Consider the following 26,804-nt stretch of genomic DNA (forward strand, 5'->3'; position numbering starts at 1 on the left):
AAAATTCAGAATACTTGTGATGGTTCAGACAAGTAAGCTGAAGAGACTGAAATTTAACACAGACAGATGCAGAGTTCTTTAATCAATGGGGATACCTGGCTTGATAATGATAAACTATATTGGCAGAAGCAAACTATATAAAAGGTATAATCAGAGTCTGTCAGGTCCAAAGCCAAAAATGACACAGTGAAATCCAATCGAGTCAGTCCTTTATTGCGTATATCTCATGGACAGACTCTTGCCAAACTAAAGCTATAATCTGCTAACCTACTAGAGATATCCTGAGAGATTCTAAGGTATGGTTACCCTGAAAGTCTCCCCTCCTTCCCCATCCAATTGGGAATATGCCGTCTCTAATCTGGTCCTCTCTTTAATGATATTTGGCTCTATATTGCCAAAACTCTTATTCACTGATCCTCCGTGTGCACATTGCATCACAGAGTCAGAGACTACAGTGTAGCATAGCTGTAAAAGAAAGGAAAATACAATTTTAGACCGCTTCAACAGAAGTATAGTTTCAAAAGCACTGAAAACAATGGTTCTATTGGCCAGATCTTGCTTTGATACTGTGATCAGTCCTATCTACACTTTTAGGCATACTGGGAAAGGTCAGAAAAAGGGATGATGATGATGATAATGGACCAGAAATTAAGTCTTGTAAGTGAGATTGAGGGAAATCCTATGTTTAGCTTTGAGAAGACAAGACATGAGGTTATAGGATATATTAGAATAGTTCAGATACCTGAAACAATGTAATGCAGTAGTTGTCAGAATCTGTCACTTCATAGTTGAAGACATCAAATGAAAGACTTCATAAAAGTTCATTTGAGGTGAAAGTTTGGCAAAAACATGCTCAGTATAAGAGCAGTTCAACAGTGGAATCACTTACTAAGATGGTTGGTAGACCATCTTTCATTAGATATGCTCAGGAGAAAACTACATGGCTCTCTGTGTGGGATGCTTTAATTTAGATTTCTACACTTACTGATGGTTCAATTTGATGTCCTAAATGATCCTTTCCATCTCTATGATTCTTTTGGCAACGTGCCATCATCAACATTGATCAACATCAGTGAATAAACCACAACAATCATTATTTGTCTCCTCCAGTTTCTGGAACCTGTCTGCCACCAACTCTTTGAACTTTACCGTAGTTCTGAGGTTCGTCTCAAAAGGTTCACCTTACAGTTCTTGCCAGAACTCATCTGGGTTTATTTGCGTCTTACTGTCAGCAAAGATAGGCAGAGCAATGGTTGCATCGAAGCCCTACTTCTAGGAATTTACAACTTGGTAAGTAGGACTACAATGAAAATGCACTGACCTTCTGAATTGATGCAGCTCAAAATGTGGAGAAGCCATAGGCTAGTCAGCATAACTAAAATCACATACTCACTATTTGACAGCAGCCTACAAAATACAGAGTATAAATTCTTGTTGATTTTCAGCATTAAGCAAAACAGGAAGATGATTAGGCTAGGCTTCAGATTTTTCAGGAGTAAAATAAAACTGAACCTTCCTTCTGAGCATTATTCCCTGAAAATCCCAGGCCTTTCTTTGCATGAGGTCTTCTTCAGAAAGGCCTATTTGTCTCTCTGTGATCATTTTTGATATCTCACGGACAGTTTTCTGACTTGCCAGACTGGTTGTTCTGATGAGGTTCCAAAGAATATTACTCTGCTTGTTAACTTACCAATTTTTGTATGTGATTTGTATGTTAATGTTTCCTGTAAGTCACCTTATTTATTTTTTTAAATATAAAGACAGAATAAACTGGAATAAAGTTGTGGAAAGCCCACTGCTCTACAAATTGTAGCCTGCTCTGTCGCTAAAACAAAATCTTCATCTTCCATTAAAAGATTATTCTTTTACTTCGTGAATGTTTATTTTGCTGGCTTTAAGATGACATAATTATATATATTAACTTACCTTTCCAAATGTTTTTATATTACTATAGGAAATTGCTGACAAAGATGGGAATAATAAAATTTTATCTTTTACTATCCCTTCCTTATCAAAACCTTCAATTTACCATGAGGTAAGAATACAATCTTATTCTTAGACTTCTGATAAGAAAGTAGGTGTAACAGTTGTTTCTAAGAGAAAGCTGTCAGCTGATATTAAATTAGACTTTCTAAATTAGACCTTCCTTCTTGTTAGACTTTATTTGTGGTGTCTTGAAATTATGCCTAAATAATATTGTCACCATTTTATAATCCCTAAGCCCTCTACAATTGGATCCATGGCTTTGACTGAAGGAGCCCTGTGTCAGCATGACCTCATCAGAGTCGTTTATAGTGACCTTCATCCCCAAAGAGAAACATTCACTGCACAAAACAGGTAAGTGACTGATGTAGTATATCTTACCATAACAGTCCAAATATCTTAAATGAAAAATGTTTCTTGACTTTGAAGTGTGAGATAGTTGAATAGAGCAGAAAATATTAGATTTGTCTATTAGGTAGAGTCTAATGGGTGCCTTCCAAACTCTCTAATAACCTTTTGAAATACAGGTAGTCCTCGACTTACGAGGGCAATTGAGCCCAACATTTCTGTTGTTCAGCATGACATTTGTTAAGTGAGTTTGTCCCATTTTACGACCTTTCTTGCCATAGTTGTTAAGTGAATTACTGCAGTTGTTAAGTTAGTAGCAAGATTAAGTTAATCTGGCTTCTTCATTGACTTTGCTTGTCATGTGGTCACAAAAGGTGATCACATGACCCTGGGACACTGCGGCCATCATAGATATGAACCAGTTGCCAAGCGCCTGAATTTTGATCACATGATCACAGTGATTCTGGAAAGATTGCAAGTGTGAAAAACGGTATCTGAATATTCAAATATTGTATAGGGTTTCGACTTGTTCTCAGTTGTTTCGAAAGATAAGACTACAATTAATGGCATGGAACTTTAAGGATGTAGATTCAGATTAGACATCGTGAGAGTGAGAAGCTGTAAGTCAGTGGAATAGGTTAAAAAATGGAATGGTTTCTTCTCCTTCACTGGAGATTTTCAAATGGAGGTGGATGATATAGGGATGATACAGTGAATCCTGCAATGTACAGGGATTGACTTGATGCCATCTTAGGTCCCTTCTAATTCTATGGTTCTGTGTTAATAAAATAATTAGCTGGGAAACCCTGTGAGGTTATGCTTTCTCTGGTCTACCTCAGTGTTTTACTTCCAAGCTGAGAAAAAGTCATTCAAGATATATATTTTTTTGTCATAAAGTGATGGTAAGTCTTTCCTCTCCACCAGATACCATCTGGGCCATGCACCTATCACTTGAGTTGTAGAGAGAATAGCTATTTCATCAGCATAGGCAAACTGAGATTAAATTATGCCCATTTTGGGCATAAGAAATTCAGTGAAATATACAGCTGTGCTTCCTTCCTTTTTGACACAAAGAGACAACTGAAGTGCATCTGACTTGCATTAATGTTTTCATGTAATTTCATGATCAGAAGCAGTAATCTTTGATCAGTGAAGAAGGTTGTTAGGTTCACCCAAAGTCTATCCCCAGAGATTGAATCAAATGAAGAAAGACGGTGTATAGAGCCCCTCTTGGCTGACTCATTATTTTGTCATTAAGTGCTGCAACACTATACAGTGATTGAATGTGGATTGTCCTAAACTATGTCCTGATTGTTCATCAGCCAAAGCCTACTTCTGGAACAACCAGTCCAGCAACTTCAAGTTCAGGTGTCTTGTGTCCAGTTTGCTGACTATACCTAAGAGACTAAATGACTGACAGTTACTAGTTGTAATCCTGATTTTGGGGGTTTGACAAGCATGATTGATATGACTGAATAAGGCAGTGTCAAAATTTATCTTTAATAGGCACCTATTCTAGACCAAGCAAACCAATAGAGATTAAGTTTCAGTAGTTTACTCCATGAAATTGGAAATTTAGCAGCATGGCAGTCCGCGTATGTGGGAGCACACTTACCATCAAAGTCCACAAGCACACAGAAGCTTGCCTGCAATCATTCCAACTCCCACACAGTGAGCAAATCACACTCTGCTATGTTCACAGGGAAGGTCTGAGGTCAAAATATTAGCATTTCAGAATGCAAGACTTTTGAGGCATAAGCACAAGGAGCCCAGGTTGGATTTGTTGCTCCCAACAGAGGTTTGCTAACTAGCGATCACTCTTATGTAACTTGGAATCCTCATTTTCTAATCATTACACAGCTGTTCCTGATGAGTGCCGGCAGAGCCTCAGATGTTTGTTTGCCAGTTCCCAGTGATAACATTTATTTGGCACATCTGGAGCAGACACCTTGCCTGCCTTCCAAGGCTGAGTCTACTATGACTTTCAGTAGAGCTCCAATTCCATCCTGCTGCCTTCCTCAGTTGAAAATATTTTTGTGGTTGGATATTTAATTGTTCTATTGTATCTTCCAAGACTACTATATCAAATCCAAATGAAGTGAACTCAAAAGAGAACTATTTTGTTACTTTTTTAAATCTGTCAATAAGAATGGTTTTGCAATAGAATATTAACTATTTCAATCTGTTCCATTTTGTCTCTCTAGGTTTGAAGTGCTGAGCTTTCTTATGCTGTGCTATAATTCTGCTATTGTCTATATGCCTGCCTCTTCCTATCAGTCGCTTTGCAAGATGGGTTCTAGGTAAGAATGATGCACTTGGTATGGTTGAGGGGAATGTTTTTCATTGGGTTTTTTTAAATGTTATGAAAAGAAAAAAGGTTTTATTCACCCGTGAGACAATATTTGAATATTGATTATTTGCCATAATTTGTCCCTGCTTTTTTATTTGCATATGTAAATGTAGTGAGTTGCTTTATTACAGGTGTAGAAACTTAGATTCTTCACATTGTCTCCATTAAATTAGATAAAGAAAAATTAAATTTTCCTAATTTACTGTAGGAAGAAAAAAGGATCATGGCTTCTCCTGTGTGTGGAATGGAGCTGGGTTTTATGGATGTCATTGAGATGTAGTAGTGGAGGGTAACTTATAAAACATACTTTTCAAAACATGATGCCAAATAACAAAACATGGACCATGATGATCATGATGCAAGCTGTGTCCTTTTGTATTAGTGCCACAACAGTGCAGATACATATGTATAAGATAGTGTTTGTACTGCAACATCAAGATGCAGGTTTCATCAGTTATCCTTCCATTAGGGAAGGATTGAACCAACTTCCCTTATGGGGATTGAACCATATATGTTGTTCCATATCTCTTTTATTGTTGTTGTTTTCTGTGTGATGCTAAGATGAATTAAGATAAATGAGAAAAGTCCATGTCCCATTCGGAAAACTCAGTTTTAATGAAGATTATCCAAAACAGATCTTATGGAGCATCATTTTTTTTTAACCTGGTTAGCAATGGAAATAGCTAATATGTAGTCTACTTTCTAAGCCAACCTCTAATGCAGGGGTCCCCAACCCTCAAGCCGTGGACCGTTACTGGTCCATGACCTGTTGGGAACCAGGCCGCTCAAGCAGTGGGCAAACATGCAGAGCTTTATTTGCATATGTGTTAGATTTTGTTGCGTGCACAAAACCATCTCTTCCCCTGCCGCTGGTCCGTGTAGCCAAAAAGGTTGGGGACCATTGCTTTAAAGGATCTAGATAAATTTATGACAAAAACAGAAGCAATATGAAAAGGGTCTATACACTCTTGATTGTCATTAGTTTATTTCCTGTTTCATTTCACTTTTTATATGTCTTTTCCCACAAAGATGAATCAACAACTATTTTCTAGTTCTGCAATATTTGTGCCAAGCATATACTGCAGGCATGTCAAACTCGTGACGTCGCACGACGTATTGGAGCTTTTTCGCCATTGCTGGCAATGGGGTGGGTGCAGTTCCATTATGATGAAACCGGCCTGCGGGCCGGCAGTTTGACACCCCTGCTATACTGGATCCATGCCTTTAATGAATCCATTCTAAAAATCCAATGATAAGCTTGGGTTACAGGTGGAATATCCTTAGAGGAAAAAGATACTTCAGCGCCATGGTGCTGAAAATCTTTTCAGAGGAAAATTGGTATTTAAAGACTCCAAGGCAAATTGGGCAGGTCTGTGTGTAAGACAGATGACTGTATGCTTGGACCTTTGTATCCTTAATGGTTCCACATGGGAGGACTACCCAGCAGATTATACGTATCGGGGAGCAGGAAGAACATCCACAGTTGATTATTGGATAATATCATACGACCTCCTGAAGTTCCTGCAGAAGATGGAGGTAGATTTGCAACTGGAAAGCGATCACGATCCACTAATCCTTACTTTTACATTACACAGAAACTGCTAAGGGCTGACTCAACCTATTTACCCAGGTTAGAGAACCAAAATACCCAGATCAAAATTAAATGGACAGAGAAAAATGCAAAGGAAGTTACTAAATGGATGTTAGCCCCAGAAACCATAGAACTACATACATCTCTATTAAGGAATAAGTTTGAAGGATCATACTTAGAGGGGTTTGAAACTTTCATTTTAAATTTGAAATCGGTTCTCACTAACAGAATACTAGCTCACCCCAAAAAGCCGGTTTTAAAGAATAAAAAATGGTTTGACAGGGATTGCGTGCAACTAAAAAAAAACATATAACAAGGAATACAGAAAAAGTAAAAATGCCCCTTCTGAGGATCACACTCACTGCTTAAAGCAGTTGAAGGCACAATGTAAGACTCTTCTAAAAGGAAAGAAAAGGGCGGCTCTGAAGGAGTCTTGCATAGACTAATTGCATCAGTCAGGACAAAAAATACATCCCTTTTTTGGCACATCACCAGAGGATTGGGGAAATCCCCCCTACCTCCAACTAATCAGGTACCAATCCATGCCTGGGAAGAATATTTTAGAGAGCTATATGCAGACCCCGACTATGTAACTAATGAGAGCCAAATTAATTTGGACCAAACCCCTTATTGGCCCCCTGTTACACCAGGCGAGATATCCCGATTGATTGGAGCCCTCAAGGCTAATAAGGCATCTGGTGCTGACAATATCCTGCCAGAAATAATAAAAAATAATCCCGGTTGGTGGGCTCCCCTTTTAGCATCTCTGTTTACATTTATAGATAGAATGGCACATATGCCAAGAGATTGGGGATTAGCAATTATCATACCAATCTATAGAAAAGGTAGTAGAAATGACCCAGGCAATTATAGACCCATTAGTCTTCTGAGTGTTATTAGTAAAATGTATGCCAAACACCTAAATTATAAACTTCAGGATTGGCTAATTTTTTTTGGGGGGGGGATAATTAAAGATGAACAAGCCGGTTTTAGAGAAGGAAGATCAACGGTGGATGATATCTTGGTACTTCACCATCTAGTACAAAAATACATATATTAAAAAAATCCTCTCTTTTTGTGATTTTATCCTCTCTTCCTTGATTTTAAGCAGGACTTCGACTCAATATCTAGGAACACCCTATGGGAGAAATTAAAAGGCACTACTATCGATAAACGCCTCCTTTTCCTCATACAACAATTGTACGCCAATTCCACCTTGAAAGTGAGGTGTAATCCTCAAGGGACTTTAACCGGCTCAGTAAGGGTACAAAAAGGGGTACGGCAGGGTTGCATCCTGTCCCCCTCCCTTTTTAACTTCTATATCAACCCCCTGATCGATCTCTTACAGAACCCTGATCTGCATCCGCCCAACTTAGCACATTGCAAAATCCCAATGCTTCTATATGCCGACGATGCGGTCATTATTTCACAAACTCCTGTAGGACTGAAGAGAGCAATTAGGACAACACTTGGCTACTGCAGACAGAACAAGTTGGTCCTTAACTTTGATAAATCAAAAATTTTAGTTTTTGCTAAAAGACCCAGCCAATACTCCTGGAAAATAGAAGGACATAGTTTGAAACAGGTTAGAACATTTAGATACCTTGGGGTGGTTTTCCACTTGCAAGGGACATAGAAGACACACCTGGATCATACATTGCAAGCAGCCAATAGGTCCTTAAATGCAATTAAACATTACTTTTACACAGGCAGAGGTCAATTAGTACCTGCTGCCTTAAAACTTTTCGAGGCCAAAACATTGGCACAAATTCTATATGGGGCACAAATAGGAATCCTTGCAAAGAAAAACTTGCTTGAAACCATACAAACCAAATTCCTGCGAGCCATCTTAGCTGCACCCAAAGGAACCCCAAATGCCCAATTAAGAATTGAGACAGGCATGCCCCAAATCCAGGTAAGAGCCTGGAAGATGATGATCATTCACTGGCTTAAAATGCATTTCTTTCCAGAGGGATTGTCCCCGTTAGTGCTGACTGACAACTTCTCCTCCCCCTGGAAGCAGGCGATAGATCATAAACTGGGCTCTTATGGGCTCTCTTCGGTATTCTTAATGTCCCTAGGCTTTGACCAAGCAAAACAAGTAGTATTCAATAGAATGAAGGACATGGAGTTCCAAGAAGAACTAAATAGGTTGGCTTGCCACAGTAGGGACAGAATCAAACAGGGTGTGTGGGAATCGGCAAGATATCTGAATGATCTGACCTTCCCAAAACAAAGAATAGCTTTTTTCAGAGCCAGATTTAACATTCTCCCCTCAGCACTCCTCCAGGGCAGGTATAAGAGAACACCAATAGCAGAACGGGTATGTATATGTGGTAAAGGAGAAGTCGAAGATATCTCACATGTTTTATTGTACTGTGAGTTATACTGAGTTTATAGGTCAGCATATATTCTCCCCTTATTAGAGCGATTGCCAGGGAGGGCAGACAATTTTTATGTAGGCTTTATCCTCCAGGACTCAAACCCTTCTATCACGCATGCAGTGGCAAAATACTGTGTTGCGGCAGTGTCCACAAGAAAAAAATTGGTTACAGATTTATAGCCGTCAACTTGTGCCAACTTTTGGAGATATCTCTAATAATTTTTGGAACATTATATTTACTCACACACTTATCAGCTTTCCACTCACGTAAACTAGGGAGTGACCCTAACATTTTGAGAACATGTATTTTCTTAATAGGGATGTTATTATTTACTATTAATGTCAGTACTATTTTTTTAATATATTGTAAAAAGTGACGTCTATTGCTGGTCTATGACCGTAATAAAGTTATTATTATTTCAGAGGAAAATTGGTATTTGAGTCTAATGTGTGCGCTCTTACAGCTTTTCTCCCTTTAGAATCCTTTTGGTGGCCAAATTTTAATTTATTGTTAAAAGGATATTCGTGACTTAGGCTTTGGCTGGATTTCAGTTTTTTTCTTGCTGCAGGTAAATGTTAGGTGGACATTGAAGATTGTTACTTGGATACTTTTCATAATTGTGATTAGATGTAATTTGATTGAGACTGATACTGAACTGCAGAAATAATTGCTGAGAGATTTCAGTGGGAATAGATTGGGGGCTTCTACAAAAATCAAGTTTGTGATGGTAGGATGTTTTCAGGCAAAATTTCATAAAGTAGGAAATATTGTGAATGATAATAGTCACTTTCTACTATGTCATCCCCTGATATTGTAACCATCTTTCATTGTGGTTTTATATAGATACAGGATTATTTTAGTGGCACGTCTTAATTAAGTGTTTATGTAGATATTACAAAATTAAATATATTAACAACAGCACAAATTACTGCAGTTATTAAGTGAATCGTGCAATCATTAAGTGAATTCGGCTTTTCGCATTGACTTTGCTTATCAGAAGCTGGCTGGAAAGATTGCAAAAAGCAATTATGTGACCCTGCAGCCATCATAAATACATGCCACTTGCCAAACACCCAAATTTTGATCACCTGACTGCATTAGTTGTCAGTGTGAGGACTGTTGTAAGTCACCATCTAACAGTGAACGGTTGCTAAACAAGGACTACCCATACTTTGTTGCATCTATCTTCAAATACTTTGGTTTCTAATTTAAGTGAGTAGTTTTCTCACAATAATATATACCACCCTGGACTATAAAAAACACATAACTGTACATAAACTAAAAAATGAATATTATAATTGAAATATCTTGGTTTGTAGCTTAGAATTTTGTATACAAAATTTAAAATATGAAAATGTACTTACTCAAAAGATAAAGATTTAATTTTTAGAACTGCTTGTATGTTTTTCAGGCTCTGTGTGAGTGGATTTCCACGACAAAATGAAAAATGCTGGAAGGAAGATGGCTGCAGAGTGGTACTGGATCCTGACTTCATGGTTCAGTTACTCACTGGAATCTATTATGCTGTGTATGTATCTAAACTTTGGATAAGGAACAGTTCTTTGTTTTGGAGCAAATTATTCATATTTTTACAGGAATAAAATGTAACGTAATTTTTTTTAAAAGTAATAACAGTGGACAGCAGAGTTCTATCAGGCAATTTTTCTGCCTTATTAGTTAGCTGCCCTTTGAAAATATTTCATTGGTCTAAATGCAAGTGAGTGTGCATACATTTTGTCCAGTTTAAAAAACAGCAGTGAATGGAAGGGAACCACCTGAGTAATCCTCTAGCAGAGTACTTAACACCTTTTTTTTCATTTTTTTTCTTTCTTATTATAATGGCAAAAGATAGCTCAGGACTGTATAGGTTGGAAACATGCGGATAAGGCCTTCGTCCTGCAATGGATAGACAGTGGCTAAAATGATGATGATAATGATTATAATATTTGTGCTATGTTTTGCTGTGAAAAATGGTAACTTACATTTGTTATGAAATTGTTTAACTCTGGAAAGCTTCTACTTGATTATTATCAGTTGCACCTTTCCTAGATTGAGGGGTCTTACTCATGGTCACTCCCGCCTTGGTCACCTCACAGTTGAACTACTGTAATGCGCTGTACATAAGATTGCCCTTGAAGAATATCCAGAAACTTTGGCTGGTGCAAAATGCAGCGAACACACATTATATCTCTGCTTCACAAGCTGCATTAATTACAAGTTTATTTCTAGGCCCAATTCAAGGTGCTCATGTTAATCTTTAAAGCTTTCATGGCATGGGTATTTGTGGGATCACAATAGCACTTAGACTTACATACCGCTTCACAGTGCTTTACAGCCCTCTCTAAGCAGTTTACAGAGTCAGCGTGTCGCCCCCAACAATCTGGGTCCTCATTTTACCAACCTTTGAAAGATGGAAGGCCGAGTCTTGAACTGCAGAACTGCTGGCAGTCGGCATTCTAACCGCTGTGCTACCACGGCATGTTATGGGTTTCATCATCTAGGGAGCTGTATTTGGTAGGCCCTAGGCATCAGGCCTTTTTTGTTGTGTGCTTATGTTGTGGAATATTCTCCCCCTGAGGTGACGTTCATTTCTGAACTTTTGAAGTCCCTTAAGACCTGGTTATGCCTACAGAACTGGGGACCCCAGGGGATGGGTGAACTGGTGAAGTGGCTCAGTTATTATTAACATCCCTTTGTTTCCTATGTCAAAAATGTTAGTAATGAAATTATCCTGACTGAAATGTACAGATAGAGCAAGGAAGAATTGTACCCAGGAGTCAGCTTTTTACATAAGATCTTACAGCTAGCACTAGCAAAATCAAGGCAGCAGAAAAGGGTCTATTTGGAAGTTAACTGATAGGGGGAAAGCTCACAATCATAAAAATAATGCACTGTGTTATTTCCTTTGCATCCATATATAGCTACAATGGACAATGGGAACTTGGTCAGGAAACGCTAGATGATATAATATATCGAGCTCAGCTTGAACTCTATTCTCAGCCACTGCTGGTAAGGGGATAGGCTGTAATCTATTCATGAGGTTTAAATTGTGCATATAATTGTAATATTAATAGTGAACTCTGAATGACTTATGTAATATTCTGAAATCTTCCAAAGGAACCTTCAGCAGAATACTTTGTGCACCATTGTAACAAAATGTCATGATAAATTGTAAACTTTGATTTCATCCACTTGGCTGTAATCCAGAGTTCCCCACTCTCTTATAAGGCAAAGATTAGCAGAATATTGGTTAAAAAAGAGGAATAATTAGAGCTATATTACTTGCAACCATTGTTTGACTGCTACTTGCAGTGTGCTTATTGAAAGTGCTCTTTTGTGAACCATGCAGATGTGCACTTGTGTATTGTTCATGTATACAGTAGTCCTGAACTTAACAACCATTTGTTTAGGATGGTTTGAAGTCATTGGCACTGAAAAAAGTGACTTACGACTGTTTTTCACACTTACAGTCGTTGCGGCATCCTCATGGTCACGTGATCAAAATTCGGATGCTTAGTAACTGGGTCATGTTTATGACAGTTGCAGTGTCCCAGGGTCACGTGATCTCCTTTTGCGACCTTCTGACAAGCAAAGTCAACGAGGAAGCCAATTCGCTTAACAACTGTGTTACTAACTTAACAGCTGCAGTGATTCACTTAACAACTGGGATAAGAGAAGTTGTTAAATGGGGCAGAACTCAACAACTGTCTCGCTTAGCAGCAGAAATCTTGGGCTGAACTGTGGTTGTAAGTTGAGGACTACCTGAATGCTTGTTTATCTGCATTTTGCATATCTGTTGGGAAGACTTACAGAATTACTTGACAAGCATACGTTTAGATGCTAACAGTCTAGTAATTATGGTACAACTTGAATTGGACCTCTCTCTGAACTTGAACAGCATGATAATTATTTTAAGAAGTGGCATAATCTTCCTTTTCCCCTCCACCTTTTATGAACGTAGGTCGATTGCAGTTCAAATCACTGGCCTTTTGCTAGATACATAAACAAGATCTTGAAAAAAAAGAAAATGTCCATTTTCCTATGTCATTTGTTTTTCTTTACTTACAATCATGCCCAGCAGATTGGTTTCTGCCTGTTTAAAGAGACACTGAAAGGGCTAAAGTCTTATCCTGGCAAGCCACATTGCCCCAGTAACCATCCTCTCTATGAACCCTCAGTATAGCTTTCTCTTCTAGAATGGTGGTGGGTAGAGTAATTTGTCTTGAAATTACTAAGAACTGATCTTTGTAAGATAAAAAACAGAAGCTAAGTTCTGAATATACTTCACAAAAAGAAAACATAGGGGTATGGACTCTTGTACAATTTGGAAGAAAATGTGTGTATGCTTTGCCCAGATTTAATTAAATGTTAATTTTTTTGCAAGGGAATCACCTTACCAAATGAGATTGGATTTTTTTTAAATCTTTCCTTTAGATTAAGTTAAATGCTTGCTTGATGAATTGCTGGCTAGATTATAATATACTTCCGAAGACAACAATTTGAATGCTTATTTTGTTACTAAATGTTCCTTTAGTAAATAAATAAATGCACTACAAAATTGATTTTTAATAAAAAAAATTAATTCTGCTGATAAGCTTCCTGTAATATATTAAAAAGCCTAAAGGTAGATTGAATTTATTTGAATTCAGCTTTTGTTTTTGACCAAAATTGAAAAAGCTGAGGCAAACACTAATCTGATGGAAAGTCTTTTTTGATTTGCTCATATTGTAATAACATACTAAGTATATTATTAATATTAATATACTTAATAATATTAATAAAAAATCCATCTTTTTAAAAAAGTTTATACTTGCTGTACCTCTCTCCATTCTATTCTGAATTTTTACTTTAAATGTTTCGCTTTCTTGGTCTCCTTTTTATTAAAAAAGAAAAGTAAGGTGCTTGCCTCCTTATAATTCAGTCTATATCCTAGCCTTAGTCGTAAAACAGGATGTCTGTCAGTGACCTTCAGCCTTCTGGATTTTTTTTTTTTTTTAGTAAAGCAAATTTCATACATTTTAAACCGCATATATGACTGAAAAGAATTCTACATGGTTTTAAGGTTGTATGCATACTCTGGAGCTGAGAAGCTCCCACTTTCCCCGATATGGCTCCCAGAAAATCAAAAGCATTCCCTTTCATTTTTAATGAACCCTACATAGTTTATTATGATGGACAAAGAGTGGTTGGTTTGCTTAGCCAGATATTATAAAGAAGCCTTCCCCATTTAATGCCGCTGGAAACAGCATTGCAACTCCTAGTAGGTGCTAACCGTTAGCTGAAAATATTCCTGTGCATAGGCAGGAGCAGCAATAAATCAGTTTAATTGGACCTTCACGTATGGACCTGATCTTATGTTCCTGACACTTACACAGTGTTTTACTGTTGTAATAGGTTGCAAATGCAATGAAGAATTCATTACCTTTTGATGCTCCTGATGCATCACAAGGAGGACAGAAGGTTTTGAAAGTAGAGGTTACTCCAACAGTGCCAAGAATTTCTCGGACAGCTATTACAACAGCTTCAATCCGCCGACATCGCTGGCGAAGAGAAGGTAATTTATAATGCAAAGTGAAGATGGTAATATGGTATCATTCCTCTCCACTGGCAAATATTAGCTTCTAAGCCTGAGTTTGATCATTAGTTTCAGGTAAATAGACATACAGAAAATAATTACCTATGTATATGTACAAATATGGAATCATGACTGCACACTATAATGAAGTAAGAATTCTTCCTATTTTATGTTTTGGGAAATCTAGAAAAGCTTAAGTGATTGAAGTGGTATATGATGGTATGGAAATTGAATGGCACTTTAAAATTTTTGTAATTACTTTCTACTTTCAGTGGGTTAGATCTTTCTGCGTTTTAAAAAATTGTTGAGAAGGTAATTATTTTGATGGTGTGAACAGTTTTTACAATTCGTGGGCAAATCCAGCTGGATTTCTAAAAATTTAGAATTTTTGTTCTTTTTCAAACTATTTCACAATGTACAATCTATAACTGACCTGGGGATGTGTATTGCTGTTTTTTTTTTTAAAAAAAAAATGGTATAGAGGTGTGTGTATGTATAAAATTCCAAAATAGCAACAGAAACTGGACAATATGGAAAATGTTATCTTTGTTTTTTCATTTATAAAATGGTAACTGGTATTTTAATATTAATTCTTACTAATGTTTTCAGGAACTGTGCTCTGCAAACCTAATGATAAATCTCAAGTATTTTGTGTGCGGGATAATTTAAGAATCTTTTAGTTTCCATAGGCAACAACTTCAAATCTTTTAAAGTCACTCCTGCCAGCAAAAAGAAAAACAAATGTTAAATTGGAAACATACCAATTTCTGTTAGAAGAGTTTGTCCTTTGTATGGTTTGATTATTTTTTTATCAATTATATTGGTAAATATATAGTAGACTGCAAAAACATAAAATATGAACTTTTATTAAACGTTAAATTCCTTGTTAGATATTTATTTATGTACACTACTTGCTGATTCTGCTTTTTGTTTTCATTCTGAATTCTTGATAATAAAAACATTTAATTCCATTTTTTACAAATCCTTCATCATGTACAGCCTTACTGCAGAAGTGTTGCACTTATGTCTTCTTGCACGTGGTACATCATATCCACTTATTTATATGATGCTGTTCAACTTTCTTTGAGAGAAGTGCAGGTGTGGTTTTGTGTGTTCCGTGTACACCTTCATTTCCCTTCCTGGGTTGTAATGATTAGGGAAAGAGTAGAAAGACACTAAAATATTATATGTTGAATCCCAGATGGCTTTGACTTCTCAAATGATGCTGACATGAGCATTCCCGGATCTCCGATCCTGCACGGCTCCACAGACCTAGGGATCAAACGCAAGCAAGAGTGGGACGTACTGATGCTCAGGACCCCTGAGCATGGCTCACCGGAGCCCAACTTGACACCAGCCACAAAAGAGGGTAGGACAGAGATAAGGTGGCATAAGTCAGTAAAGCCATTTCTTGGGGAGGATCCTGGCTCTTTCTTCCCAAGCAGAATTCCCTTTTGCTTTAGAGTATGTTCCATTGACCACAGGTATACTTCCTTCTCTTTCTTTCTTTCTTTCTGCACATATCCCTTTATGCCTAGCTTTAGGGCTAGAACTATTTATTCTAACATTTTGGACTTTGACTACCTGTATAATATCTAGCTTAGCATGGTAAATAACCTGATAACTTTGGGATCGCTTTTATTGGAATATGTGGATGATCTTGTGGGATGAGGGAAAGATACTGCTTAGAGAACAATCACACAAGAGAGGGAGGAGACCGCAGTCGCTTAATGCTCAAGAGGAAATAAAAATGTAGGAAAGACCCTAAGGCAGGAATTTTGTACCTTCAGATTTCAAGATGGATGTCAGTCCTGGGTAAACCAGACAGGAAATCTGACTAGATGAGCAAAATCTACTTTATTTTAAGACTATTTTAACAATCTTGTAAGTCTGAATGTACAGACTTTCCGCTGCTACTTTTAACCATCTGATCAATTAGGGCAGGTCTTCCTAAGTTTCTTCCTCAGACAGTTAAGCTCCTCTTGTCTGATAGTTCCATAGGCAATCTCTTTCTCTCATCCTCCAAGGTCATCTACTCATTCTATTACATCCTGGAATACCCTTTTAGTGAGCATGTGAAGTATGCTAAATGTATACATATATACATTTGTATACATACAAATGTATATATACAATTAAAAAAGTGTCAAATATAACTGTTGATGCTGTTTTCACCACCTGGAAAGCTTTACAGCATATACAATGATTTAACTATAATTTAGTATTAGAAGGGAAGGGGGAACATTTCTCTTAACTATTTTATACACCAAACTTCCAGTTCATTGAAATGTTTAATCACCTGCTCAGTGGATTGAAGTGGAATTAAATTGCCATTGTGCTATTTATAGGATTGTGTCTCAAGGTAGCATAGTATAAACTTGAAGAGAGAAAAAAAAATCTTAATAGCCCTGTATAGTGGTATTCTTCATATTAACTCTTTACTAAGAGATTCTCATTTTATTCGGTGCACGTCCTTAACCTACTGTCCCCTTGGTCCTGGTGCAGAAGTATTCAGATAGCAATGCATTCTAAGTTATAATTATAAATTTATCCTTTGCTAATCTGCATATCTCCCTGATTTATTTCTATAGTGCTTCTCTTCTGTCTTTAGTGTAGTCTTTTTGGCATGGCTGATATTTTAAGACTTTAATAACATTTGCAAATTATGTGCTGTACGTGCTTCACAGTTACTCCAAGGAAAGCTATGTAGGAGATGACCAAGCTGAGCCCGAGGGAGGGGTCAAGCACGTCATCATCAATCTCGAGTCCCTTCGCACCCACAAGAGATCTAAGTCCAGCCCACCTTGAATTCCGTTGACTCTTATCTACTGCCAATTTGCTTGGACTATTAGTAGTTCAGAGTCTTGTAGAAAACATGCATTAAACCTGTATTCATTTGAACCGTCTTGGCTCCTGATTTCTTGCGCCTGACAAGCTGACAGCAAAACAAACAAGCAAACAAACCCTTTAGAGTTAGCGTTAGAATTAGGATTCCTTATTTATTGCATCTGAATCCATCATGTGCAATCAGAAAGTTCACAGTGTCCAAAGAAGAGAGGCGTTATTGGAAAACAATGGAAGCATGAAATACAGAATTTACTCCTACAACTGAGTGAATCTGAGCATGGTCAGTAAATGAGCCCTAACCACAACTTTTTCCCCACTGGTTTAATTTTGTTGTACTAACTACACGTTGCATGTGCATGACCAGAAGAAGGTGCAGAAATTCCCAGACAAATTCTCAAATCTTCTTTTGAAAAAGAATTGCTTCGATGCCACAGTACTTCTTTCTTTAATATGTTAGATATATTTAGATTATGTATTGTTGCTTAAATGTTTTCTTGATAAATAAAGTGAACATAACATACACACAAAAATATTTTAAAAATCATATTTTTTGTGAACAAATTTGTTTTTTTTTGTGATCTGAGATAGGAAAAGATTGGCATTGTCTTAATCATAAAAGGAAATCACAGTTTGTTAAATTACTCTCTTTTGGTGATCTTGCTGATTTTGCATGAAATTCATAAATATTCCTTCTTTTTAAAATTGTGTAAACAAAATGACACAACCTTATCTTTCTTATTATGCTGCTCTACGATCATAATAGAATTGTTTTCATTTGAACTTTCTGATTTATCCTTGATTTTAAATATTCCAGTCTTTATAGCAAAATGCTTGTAAATATTCTCTGTAAGTTAATAAAAAGTAGAATCATAATGCTGACAGGATTAGTGTGTGTATACTCCTCTTACACCGATTATGTAAGAGAAGCTTTAAATATGAATAATAATGTTGGGAGCATTGATGAACCCTGTACCTGTTGAGGGCAGAGCTAACATTGATTTAAAAAATATTTCAGCAGGAGAAAAAAATGGTTGAAATATCTTTTTGAGTTTATGTTTCTCTGACAAGCTTTATTGTCTACAAAGACTTTGGTTCAGAGTATACTTGAACTTTTTTTGTTTGAGAAAAATAAGCTTTTCCCCAAATGACTTTGTTCCCATTGAAGTCAAGGAGTATATTTATAGTCATTAGTAAATCTGTATATTGCCCAAATCGAAGTTCTGAATACGTGATGATGGCTTGTGAGATCCTACCTTGCATGTTGTTTTCCTCCTTTTTCACTTTCCAAGCACTGCTGAGCTGCCTTGGCCTCTGCATGGTGGTGGCATTTGGAAAATTAACGCCGAGCCTCTCTGATTCTTTTCTCTGAATGGAAGGGATACTTTTATTAATTATACTAAATAATAATGTTGCAAACATCATTGACAAATCGCAATAGTGACAAATATCTCTTCCACTTTATGCTATTTTATCCTTGCAAAATGATTGTAAGGCTTAAATTGTATCCATGGAAATTGACTTGGAAACACCTCTGGTGACTGTGTTCTCTCCGTTAAAGTAAGGAGGGGCTAAGAGAGGCGGTGCTGGGAAGGCGGCCACTGCTGCTGCTGCTCAATCAAAGTCCCCTTCACTTAGCTTTGCATGGTGGTCCAATAAAAGAGTCTAAAAGGCACATTTGCTTTCAGGACTTTCTTTTATTTCAAATGGCTTTTTAACTTTTTGTGTGAAGAATACCATATGCAAAGTGGCTTGTTTTTTTAAACATAATATTTTAAAAGGAACATTTTCTTTTTCTTTTAATCTAAGGGGCCTTCTTATTTTACAGGGCACTGTTAATGTTTGAAGTGTTAAACTGATGAAGTAAGTGAGTCAGTATTGCTGAGAAAATAGAAAAAAAAATCCTTTCAGTCTGTAAAATGGGCATTCTCTCAGCTGTCAGATTTAATTCTGCATGTTTCCATTTGTCAATATAATTACTTTGCAGAGGAGATTTTTGACATGGAGAAGTGATGTATGTCAGGATAATTGTAAGCTGAGGATTACTGTACAAAACAGAACAGTATTGCTTAATTATGTATTAAGTTAGAACAATGGTGTCCAAAGCATTAATTAGAAGATAGAATGATCTGAGAGCACTTGGTTAGCTAAAAATAAATAAAATTTTACAGACACAGCATCAGCTATGGAGACTTGCTTTTGCTCTGTAAATAATCTGTTCTCTTGTTTATAATACATATTGTGCTAATTCCATGATAATGGGTCAGTGTTTGTAACTGTCCAGAAATAAAAAAAAATAAAAAAATGTATATTTAATTAAATTTATATGCCACTCATCTTACTATCCAGTGCAACTCTGATAGGCAAAAACATTCTTACAAAACCCCACAGTGACACATGCACACACTGTTAAATACAGACATAAACTAATACTCAGATGCTGACATTCAGGAATACTTGCATGCATCAAAATCTCCATTTCATAGAACCCCTACAAATACTGAAGTAGAACTGCCCCTTTGGCATTTAGGATAGGCAGAGGTACAATTTGAGTTAGAGTGGAAAAAATGAAATCAAACAAACTAAAAAGTGGCCGAAGAACTGATTATTCTTTATTTAAATGAATTCTGACTTAATTTTATGTACCAGCACAGACATTCTAGGTTGAGCTTTAGCACTGAGAATGCCAGGAAGATAAGCATTCCTCAGAGGTAGACGTTCTCTATACAGTATTTAATACGCTTATTAATACGATTATAGGCATATACAAATTTATTATTATAATTTACATATTAGTAGATGTATAGTATAACATGAATGGTTTATGACTTTTTGAGAAAGGTTATTCTTATGGACACAGTCCTAGACACAATTTTTTTTTTAGAAAGCTAATCCATTTAAGCATTGTGTAACAAATTCATTCTGTTCCAGACTGCAGTATAAAAACAATTACAACAAAAACACTGGAACTTGAAGTTTAAGTTTCTCCAAAATGTTTGCAACATGATTTTGCTTAAAAAAAAAAAAAAGTGCAATCCTACCCGTTTTTGAAATTGAATCATAGTATAGTAATTTCTTAATCTGGGGTCTTTGATATTTTCAGATGGTGACGGAGTCAGTGGAAGAGAAGAGTCTGTGAACTTCAATGATGCTGACGAAGGGTTTTCCTCTGGGGCATCACTTAGCAGCCAGCCACATGGGACCAAACCTTCATCCACATCTCAGAGAGCCAGTTTAAGAAAAGGAGTTGCTGGGCTTTTGGCCAAGGATAAGGAGATCATCTTGGCTACCAAATCCACAGACAGCCCTCGAGAATCTGCCCATAAGCAGTACCTACACCAGTCAGTTGACCTCAGTACAGATGCAATTGAAATTACTCCCACAAAGAAACATTTGAGTTTGCCTCCTGGGCAGGTGGTACCAAAAGCCAGCAGTGTAAGCCTGATACGAACTGCAAGTGCTTCTTCCAGTAAATCGTTTGACTATGTGAATGGTAGTCAGATGGGTTCCAATGTTGGTATTGGCGGTGATGGTGTTACTAACTTAGCAGCTGGCAACTCCAATCGTTTTTCAACCATTAGTCTACAAGAGGACCGGTTAAATCAAGCTGGAAATGGTAAAGATGTCCACTCACCAGGAGCTCCTCTGACTAAGCAGTCCCGATCCCCAAGTTTCAATATGCAACTAATATCTCAAGTTTAACTTGTTTATACCTTCCTATATTTTTTCCATTTGTCCAATTCTTTTTTGAGCAACATCCACAATCTTCATCCTATCATCTGAAAATCCTGGCTTCTGTGATGTTGTTCAATTCATTTAGATACTATACTATATTTTGTACTGAAACAGCAATAAAACCTCATGTTTTCGCCCCCTCTCCCATAAATGTCATTGTGAAACAGTATAAAATATACTTTATGCCTTTTCCAAGCCTTTGGTTCTCCTTGGGTGATGTGCAATCCATTATAGGCAGATCAGTTCCCATTTCAACACTGTGAGTCTTGAGAAGATTGAAGGAAATGGAGAATATGATCCCTATCAAAATGAAGCTTCGGCTTTCCTGAGAAATAATAAACGGGTTAGTTTTCTCGGTCTAAAGTTCTGCAAAGACTAATGAATGGTGATTTTTTTTTGTCTCTTGGAACCAAGAGTGCCTCAGAGATTCTAGTAGGACTTTGGACCTCTGAGTTAGTGCAATCAATTCTGTGGGAGAGAAAAATTGTCACTGCTTCTGATGGTGGTTGAAATGCACTTTGTCATGAACATTAGAGTAGTCTTCCTCTTCCATCCATCCACTCTTGCCCTCCCAAGCTTAATGTTCAACTACTGAGACATGTATATATGACCAGGAAGTTGCTCCTTCAGAATGAATGGGCTGTAAGTAGACAGCATAGGTTGCAATGCAGTTGTAAGGCCCATGGAGCCATGTTTACATGTCTTCCCCACCCAGGAAACAGAGTTGTTTCTCTACATGTTAAAAATTTGAAAGATGAAGTACGTTTAAAACAAGATTGAGAAAATGGGACATGGGCTTTTCCAAGTACGACTACTCAACAATGCTCCTTTTAAAGTTACTTTTGTAAGTTGATAATCTTTGGAACCTACAAGAACAATTGAAGTTTAGACGAGGGAGTTTTTCAGGGTGCTTGCTGTGTGGAATGACTAAATTTTGTCACTGAACAGACTCAGAAGCTTCAAAAAAGACAAGTGTTCTCCAGCGGGAAATGCCAGGGACAGAGGCAATGGCTGCTGGAAATACTGAGGCATCAGTTTTCCTTAAAATCATTTCTCAAGCAGTGGGAGTTTTTTGGCAGCTTTCTCTTTCCAAAGGAAACAATTCACTGCCTATATTTTGATCAATTCATTGCAGTTATATTTGATATAGTTAATGTAATGCGGGTGTGTGGGGGGGAACTAAAGATATTATCTCCTCCACTTTAATCTGGGAATGCATCCTGTTGAATTTAACCTTGAATGCATGTGGTGTGTCAGCAATACGTGATATCTGTGCTGTAGATCACTGCTTTAAATTGCATTTCTTATTCTAAAGAAAGTGTTCATCATGTTTTGAAGAGTAATGTATACATGAAAAGCAAAAGGGGGCTGTTTTGCCTTCTTATTTTTTTGCTGTACTTTGACCTGGAATTTTGTTGACAGTTAATGAAAGGAACAGATATAAGTTATATTCCTCCCTCCCCAAAGTAACCTTTTGAATTAATTACAGGTTGAAGAGATTCAAACATTATACATTATTTTCAGAAGGGTCAAAGGTTAAAATGTTCAGATTACCAAGTGCCATTATTCTGCTAAAGAAAAATTTTTAAGTTTAGTTGATAGCTTCCAATTCTTCTACTCTTTTTCTTCCCTGACTTTTAGTTTGAATCTGGAGTTTGTTAGAAGAATTGTAGCTAAAGTAATCCTCATTTTAAAGTATTACTATTACACGAAGTAATAGTTACTTTCTATAGGCACTCTTTAAAGCAAAGCTAATGTCAAATTTAATTCCAATATTACTGAAACTCAGGAATGTTTCCCAGTGATTCACTGTAATTATTGAATATTCAGAATAATTTTGAATAATATGTATAATGTAGGTTAGATTTCTTGAGCTCTAAAGCCATCCATTACAGACAACTTCAGAAAGTTTCTTTGTTCTGTAGAAAAAGTGAGAGGGGACCTAGCTGTATGTCTTTATTTTTCTAGAGAACTAATATGATTCCCATATAATTCAGCAGTCTTTTTTAATAATAGAAACTATGACCATTATACAAGCTGCATGAATAGTTTTATAACTAGGGACTTTAGGCTTTCAAGTGTTAAGTAGCAGTTCATTGTGCAACATATTAAACTGTGTTTGCATCCTTCTGATTTAATGGTGTGAAGATTACAGAAATGATTATGACCAAGGTGACAAGATTTTTTTTTGTTTAAAAAAACCCTATTGGGATGACCAAGCCTGTGGTTTACACCTAGGTAGCTTTTTAAGATCCAGATCCATGTATTCTACATAGCAAAAGCCAAAAGTCTTAGTTAAAAAATAAATATTGCTGTACTTCAGACCAATTAATATATTTGTTCTTTTTGAAAGAAATTTAAGTCGCGTTAAGCTTGTTTTGTTTTGTTTTTTAAAAATCTGTTATGTAGTTTTATGCACATAATATGCAGGAAGTCTAATTTACATACTGATGATTGGTAGCTTGCTATCAAACTGGAATGTGTATAACTGTTTAAGATTTCATCTTAAAGAAGTTATAGTTTATTTTTTTAAATATTGAATAAAAATATATTGTATCTTCTCAACATCAAAATTACAATGTACATATGTTGGGGTGATGATTTACATATAATTAGTAAAGTGAGTGTTTTCTTCTGTACAGTACCATTTTGTGTATTTAGTTCTTTTGCTTTTAATATCATTTGACACATTATAACGTATGTTTTCAATTTTGGTTTATGTTTCTTTTACTTTTCTTAAAAAGAGTAGGTACATTGTTCAGATTCTATTTCTATTTTAATATGCAATTTTCTCGTACTATGGATTCAAGTACGAAGCTTACCTTGTTTTTATGTGTTTATGATGGAGGAAATACTGCTGGATATTTTTTCTTAAATGTGTCTTACTTGAGAATATTAATTAGTCCTCTTAATAGGTCATGCTAGTACTGCTTCAACATTTGTTGATGTATCTGCTGCTAAGCTGTCCCAAAGTTTCTGCTAAAAGCACTGTATTGATGTTTTGCATTTGAAGGTTCAGACTCAGTGGGGATGTAACTTTTCTCTTCATTTCTTTTTCATGGTTAAGATTGTTCCTTTCCTCTTAGCATTTTTGAGTTTGCCTAGTCTTGCCCCCCTTCAGTTATATCTGGATTGAATTGCACACTAGCTTTTATAATGTTGACCATGAAATATCCAAAAGTCTGTAAACTTACCATGTATGCTTACCAAATATATATAGAGAGACTCAGTCACTACCTTTCATGTGTTATTCAGAAAATACACTGTGGTTCACAGTTCATTGTAATCTAGAGAGAGAGAGTTACAGTACTTAATTTTGAAAAGAAAGAAGGGAAAGAATTAAAAAATGGTGGAGCCTGGGTGAAGATACAACTAACCAATCAATGCTCGGAATAGTTTGTAAAATTTATTGACATGGGAATGAAATAGAATTAGATTGGCACAGAAGCCAGAACTTTCAATTGAACCTTGTAATTTGCTATAACAATTTTTTTTACTGGATTATAGGCAACAGTAATACTCGGAAGAATATGACAGATATTTGCATTTAAATATTGTTATAGGTATCTTGTTAAATAATAACTTCTGTTAAGTAGAGACGGCAGTTCTTACAACAGTTTGTTCCAGCTACACAGTGGAAAAGAACAAAGCATCTTCATGCTGTCTGGGTATATAGACCGAAAATGCCTGTAAAAATTTTTTTGAAAGTATGATTACAAGAAAGATCTATGAACAAAACTGGATAGGGCAATAGTCTGAAATAATATTTTTTACTTGCCTTCCTCACTAGAGGAATACCAAATCTAAACATTTACCATATTGTAAAGAATATTCTGCCATTACTTTTGCTCTAGATTTACAGGTGAGAAGAGGAAAGGTAAGCACATAGTTACATGGTTATTACCAAATTTTTCATTATTTTAGATATGCCATTTGACCTGGCTTGCAGCTTTTTCATAATACAGACGATAATATGAGAATAAGATTAATCATCTCATTGATTACAAAACTATTTCAAACATTGCTAATGTGCAATTTACGGGCAGCTCTTTCAATGAATTCTTAATAAGTCTTTCATGTAAAACTATGCATCATTCTGTACCAGAATGATGAATTTGTATCACAGTGAGACATTGTTTAAAATATAGTGTTTTTTCAAACATATACAGTAGTAGTATCTGATTCATAAACTGAGTGTCTTGTGTCTTGATGCTCTTTGTAGATTTAAAGTAGGCAAGTTCATATATTTTAGAACTGAAATAAGGAAATCATACGGTAATAATTTCAGACTTTTGATTTGCACTATTTTGTGGAAAGTAGTTTTTTTTCTGCTGGGGAATGGATATGTGCGTGTATATATGTGTATATATATGTGTGTGTATATATACCCTCTCCCCCCACGCATATATATTATATATATAAATACATATACATATATACATACACAGATGTGTATTTGTCAGTGGTTGACAATCAATTGCTCTGTAAGATGTAATTATAATCATAATGTAATATTCTTAAACATATATGTATATGTGTATGTATATTTCCAAATGTTTAATATTTTTTCATTATCAGTATTTATCTTCAGGGAATAGATTTTCATTATCTTATTACAAATACATTTTGGAGGAGTAATTTGAGTGCCGATAGTACCACCCAAAAGCCACCGATTATTATTTTTAATTAGTACAAAAATTTCAACTTTTAACAAATAATGAGATGAAATTGACCATTTTTTTAGATTTTAAAGAACATATGGGAAAAAAGACAAATAAATCTAAATACTATTTGCATAAATTATTTCAAATAATTTGTTTTATAAATTATTTCTGGATAATCACATACCATGCATTATAGTTTTAATATTTAAAATTAAACTTCATATTCAACCAATTTAAATTAATAATTGCCAAAGACTAGTAATTTGATTCATTGCTTAATACTAAAAGCAATGCATGAATTCAACATTGGGACATTAGTACAATGGGGTATACATGCAAAACCACTTAGATGAATCAAAAATTGATTCATTCCAGCTGTTTAACACTAATTGTTTAACACAAACAATTAAACATGTCCATAAGAAAGAAGTGCTTAACGGTTTTTACTCATGGTTCATTAGGAATTAAATTCATTTCCAGTTACTAGTGTTTGTGCATTATACCCCATTATAATTATTCACATTTGTTTATACTGTTAATTGTTTTAATATTGCACTTATTGGTTATGATCCAAAGATTCACTGAATCATTTGAATAAAACCTTTAATTTCTCTTTAAAGGTTTGATTCTCTTTCCTTTAATTCTCTTTAAATAAATTATCTTTAATTTTTCAAATATGCTTTAATAAAAAAATACTTGATACCACTATTATTACTCTGAGTGTCCATCTAACTTAGTTTTCTGCTGATTAGTACATCAAATAATATTTTGAATAAAAAATTAAAACCCTCACTTTATGTGCAGTAAGCTTTTCAAAATATTTTGTACTTAAAACATACTTAAATTTTGTGGAAAATAATATATTCAAACTCAAATTCTCTCAAAAAGCAAGTGAGAATTTAAAAATTGGTTATTTGTATGTATTCAAATACCCATTTCCATTATATGCAAAATCTAAATATAATGAAATATACAAAAGGTACAAGTTACGACATCCTTTCTTAAATTACTGTCAGAATTGTCAATGCTGCAGTATGGAATTCCATAAACTACCATATGATTGGAGCATAACTTTTTTTAAAGCCCTTAAATTGTTTTTGTTAAATATATTCAAGCCTACAGTAAATATTGTAAATTTGAAAACATATTCAAAACTGGCTTACTGTTCTTTCCAGAAATACGATTCCAAAGGTATAGTCATTCCATGATTTGTAATAAGGAGCATCAGTTTTATGTTGAGACAATTTGCAAGGTAGACAAATATTTAGGGTTGCCAGGTCTGCTTCCAAAAAATAGCGGACAAGTGGGGGGGGGGTTAAGTAGTAAAAAA

At 35.8% G+C, this 26,804-nt stretch overlaps 1 protein-coding gene across 1 annotated transcript in view; it reads left to right on the forward strand.

Annotated features, from left to right (window-relative positions):
- The window catches only part of FAM126B (family with sequence similarity 126 member B), a 39,299-nt gene extending 18,347 nt beyond the window's left edge, over window positions 1–20,952 (forward strand). Inside the window, exons 4-12 of the mRNA XM_015820793.1 lie at window positions 1,111–1,290; window positions 1,955–2,035; window positions 2,222–2,337; window positions 4,536–4,631; window positions 10,068–10,184; window positions 11,578–11,665; window positions 14,051–14,210; window positions 15,433–15,600; window positions 20,179–20,952. Of these exons, the coding sequence (XP_015676279.1) occupies window positions 1,111–1,290; window positions 1,955–2,035; window positions 2,222–2,337; window positions 4,536–4,631; window positions 10,068–10,184; window positions 11,578–11,665; window positions 14,051–14,210; window positions 15,433–15,600; window positions 20,179–20,777 (1,605 nt within the window). The 3' untranslated portion in view covers window positions 20,778–20,952. The remainder of the gene's footprint in view (window positions 1–1,110; window positions 1,291–1,954; window positions 2,036–2,221; window positions 2,338–4,535; window positions 4,632–10,067; window positions 10,185–11,577; window positions 11,666–14,050; window positions 14,211–15,432; window positions 15,601–20,178) is intronic.
- The last annotated feature ends 5,852 nt before the right edge of the window (window positions 20,953–26,804 follow it).

Source organism: Protobothrops mucrosquamatus, unplaced genomic scaffold (genome assembly GCF_001527695.2).
Source record: "Protobothrops mucrosquamatus isolate PMUCROS unplaced genomic scaffold, P.Mucros_1.0 scaffold1184, whole genome shotgun sequence".
In the NCBI taxonomy this organism is placed as follows: domain Eukaryota; kingdom Metazoa; phylum Chordata; class Lepidosauria; order Squamata; family Viperidae; genus Protobothrops; species Protobothrops mucrosquamatus.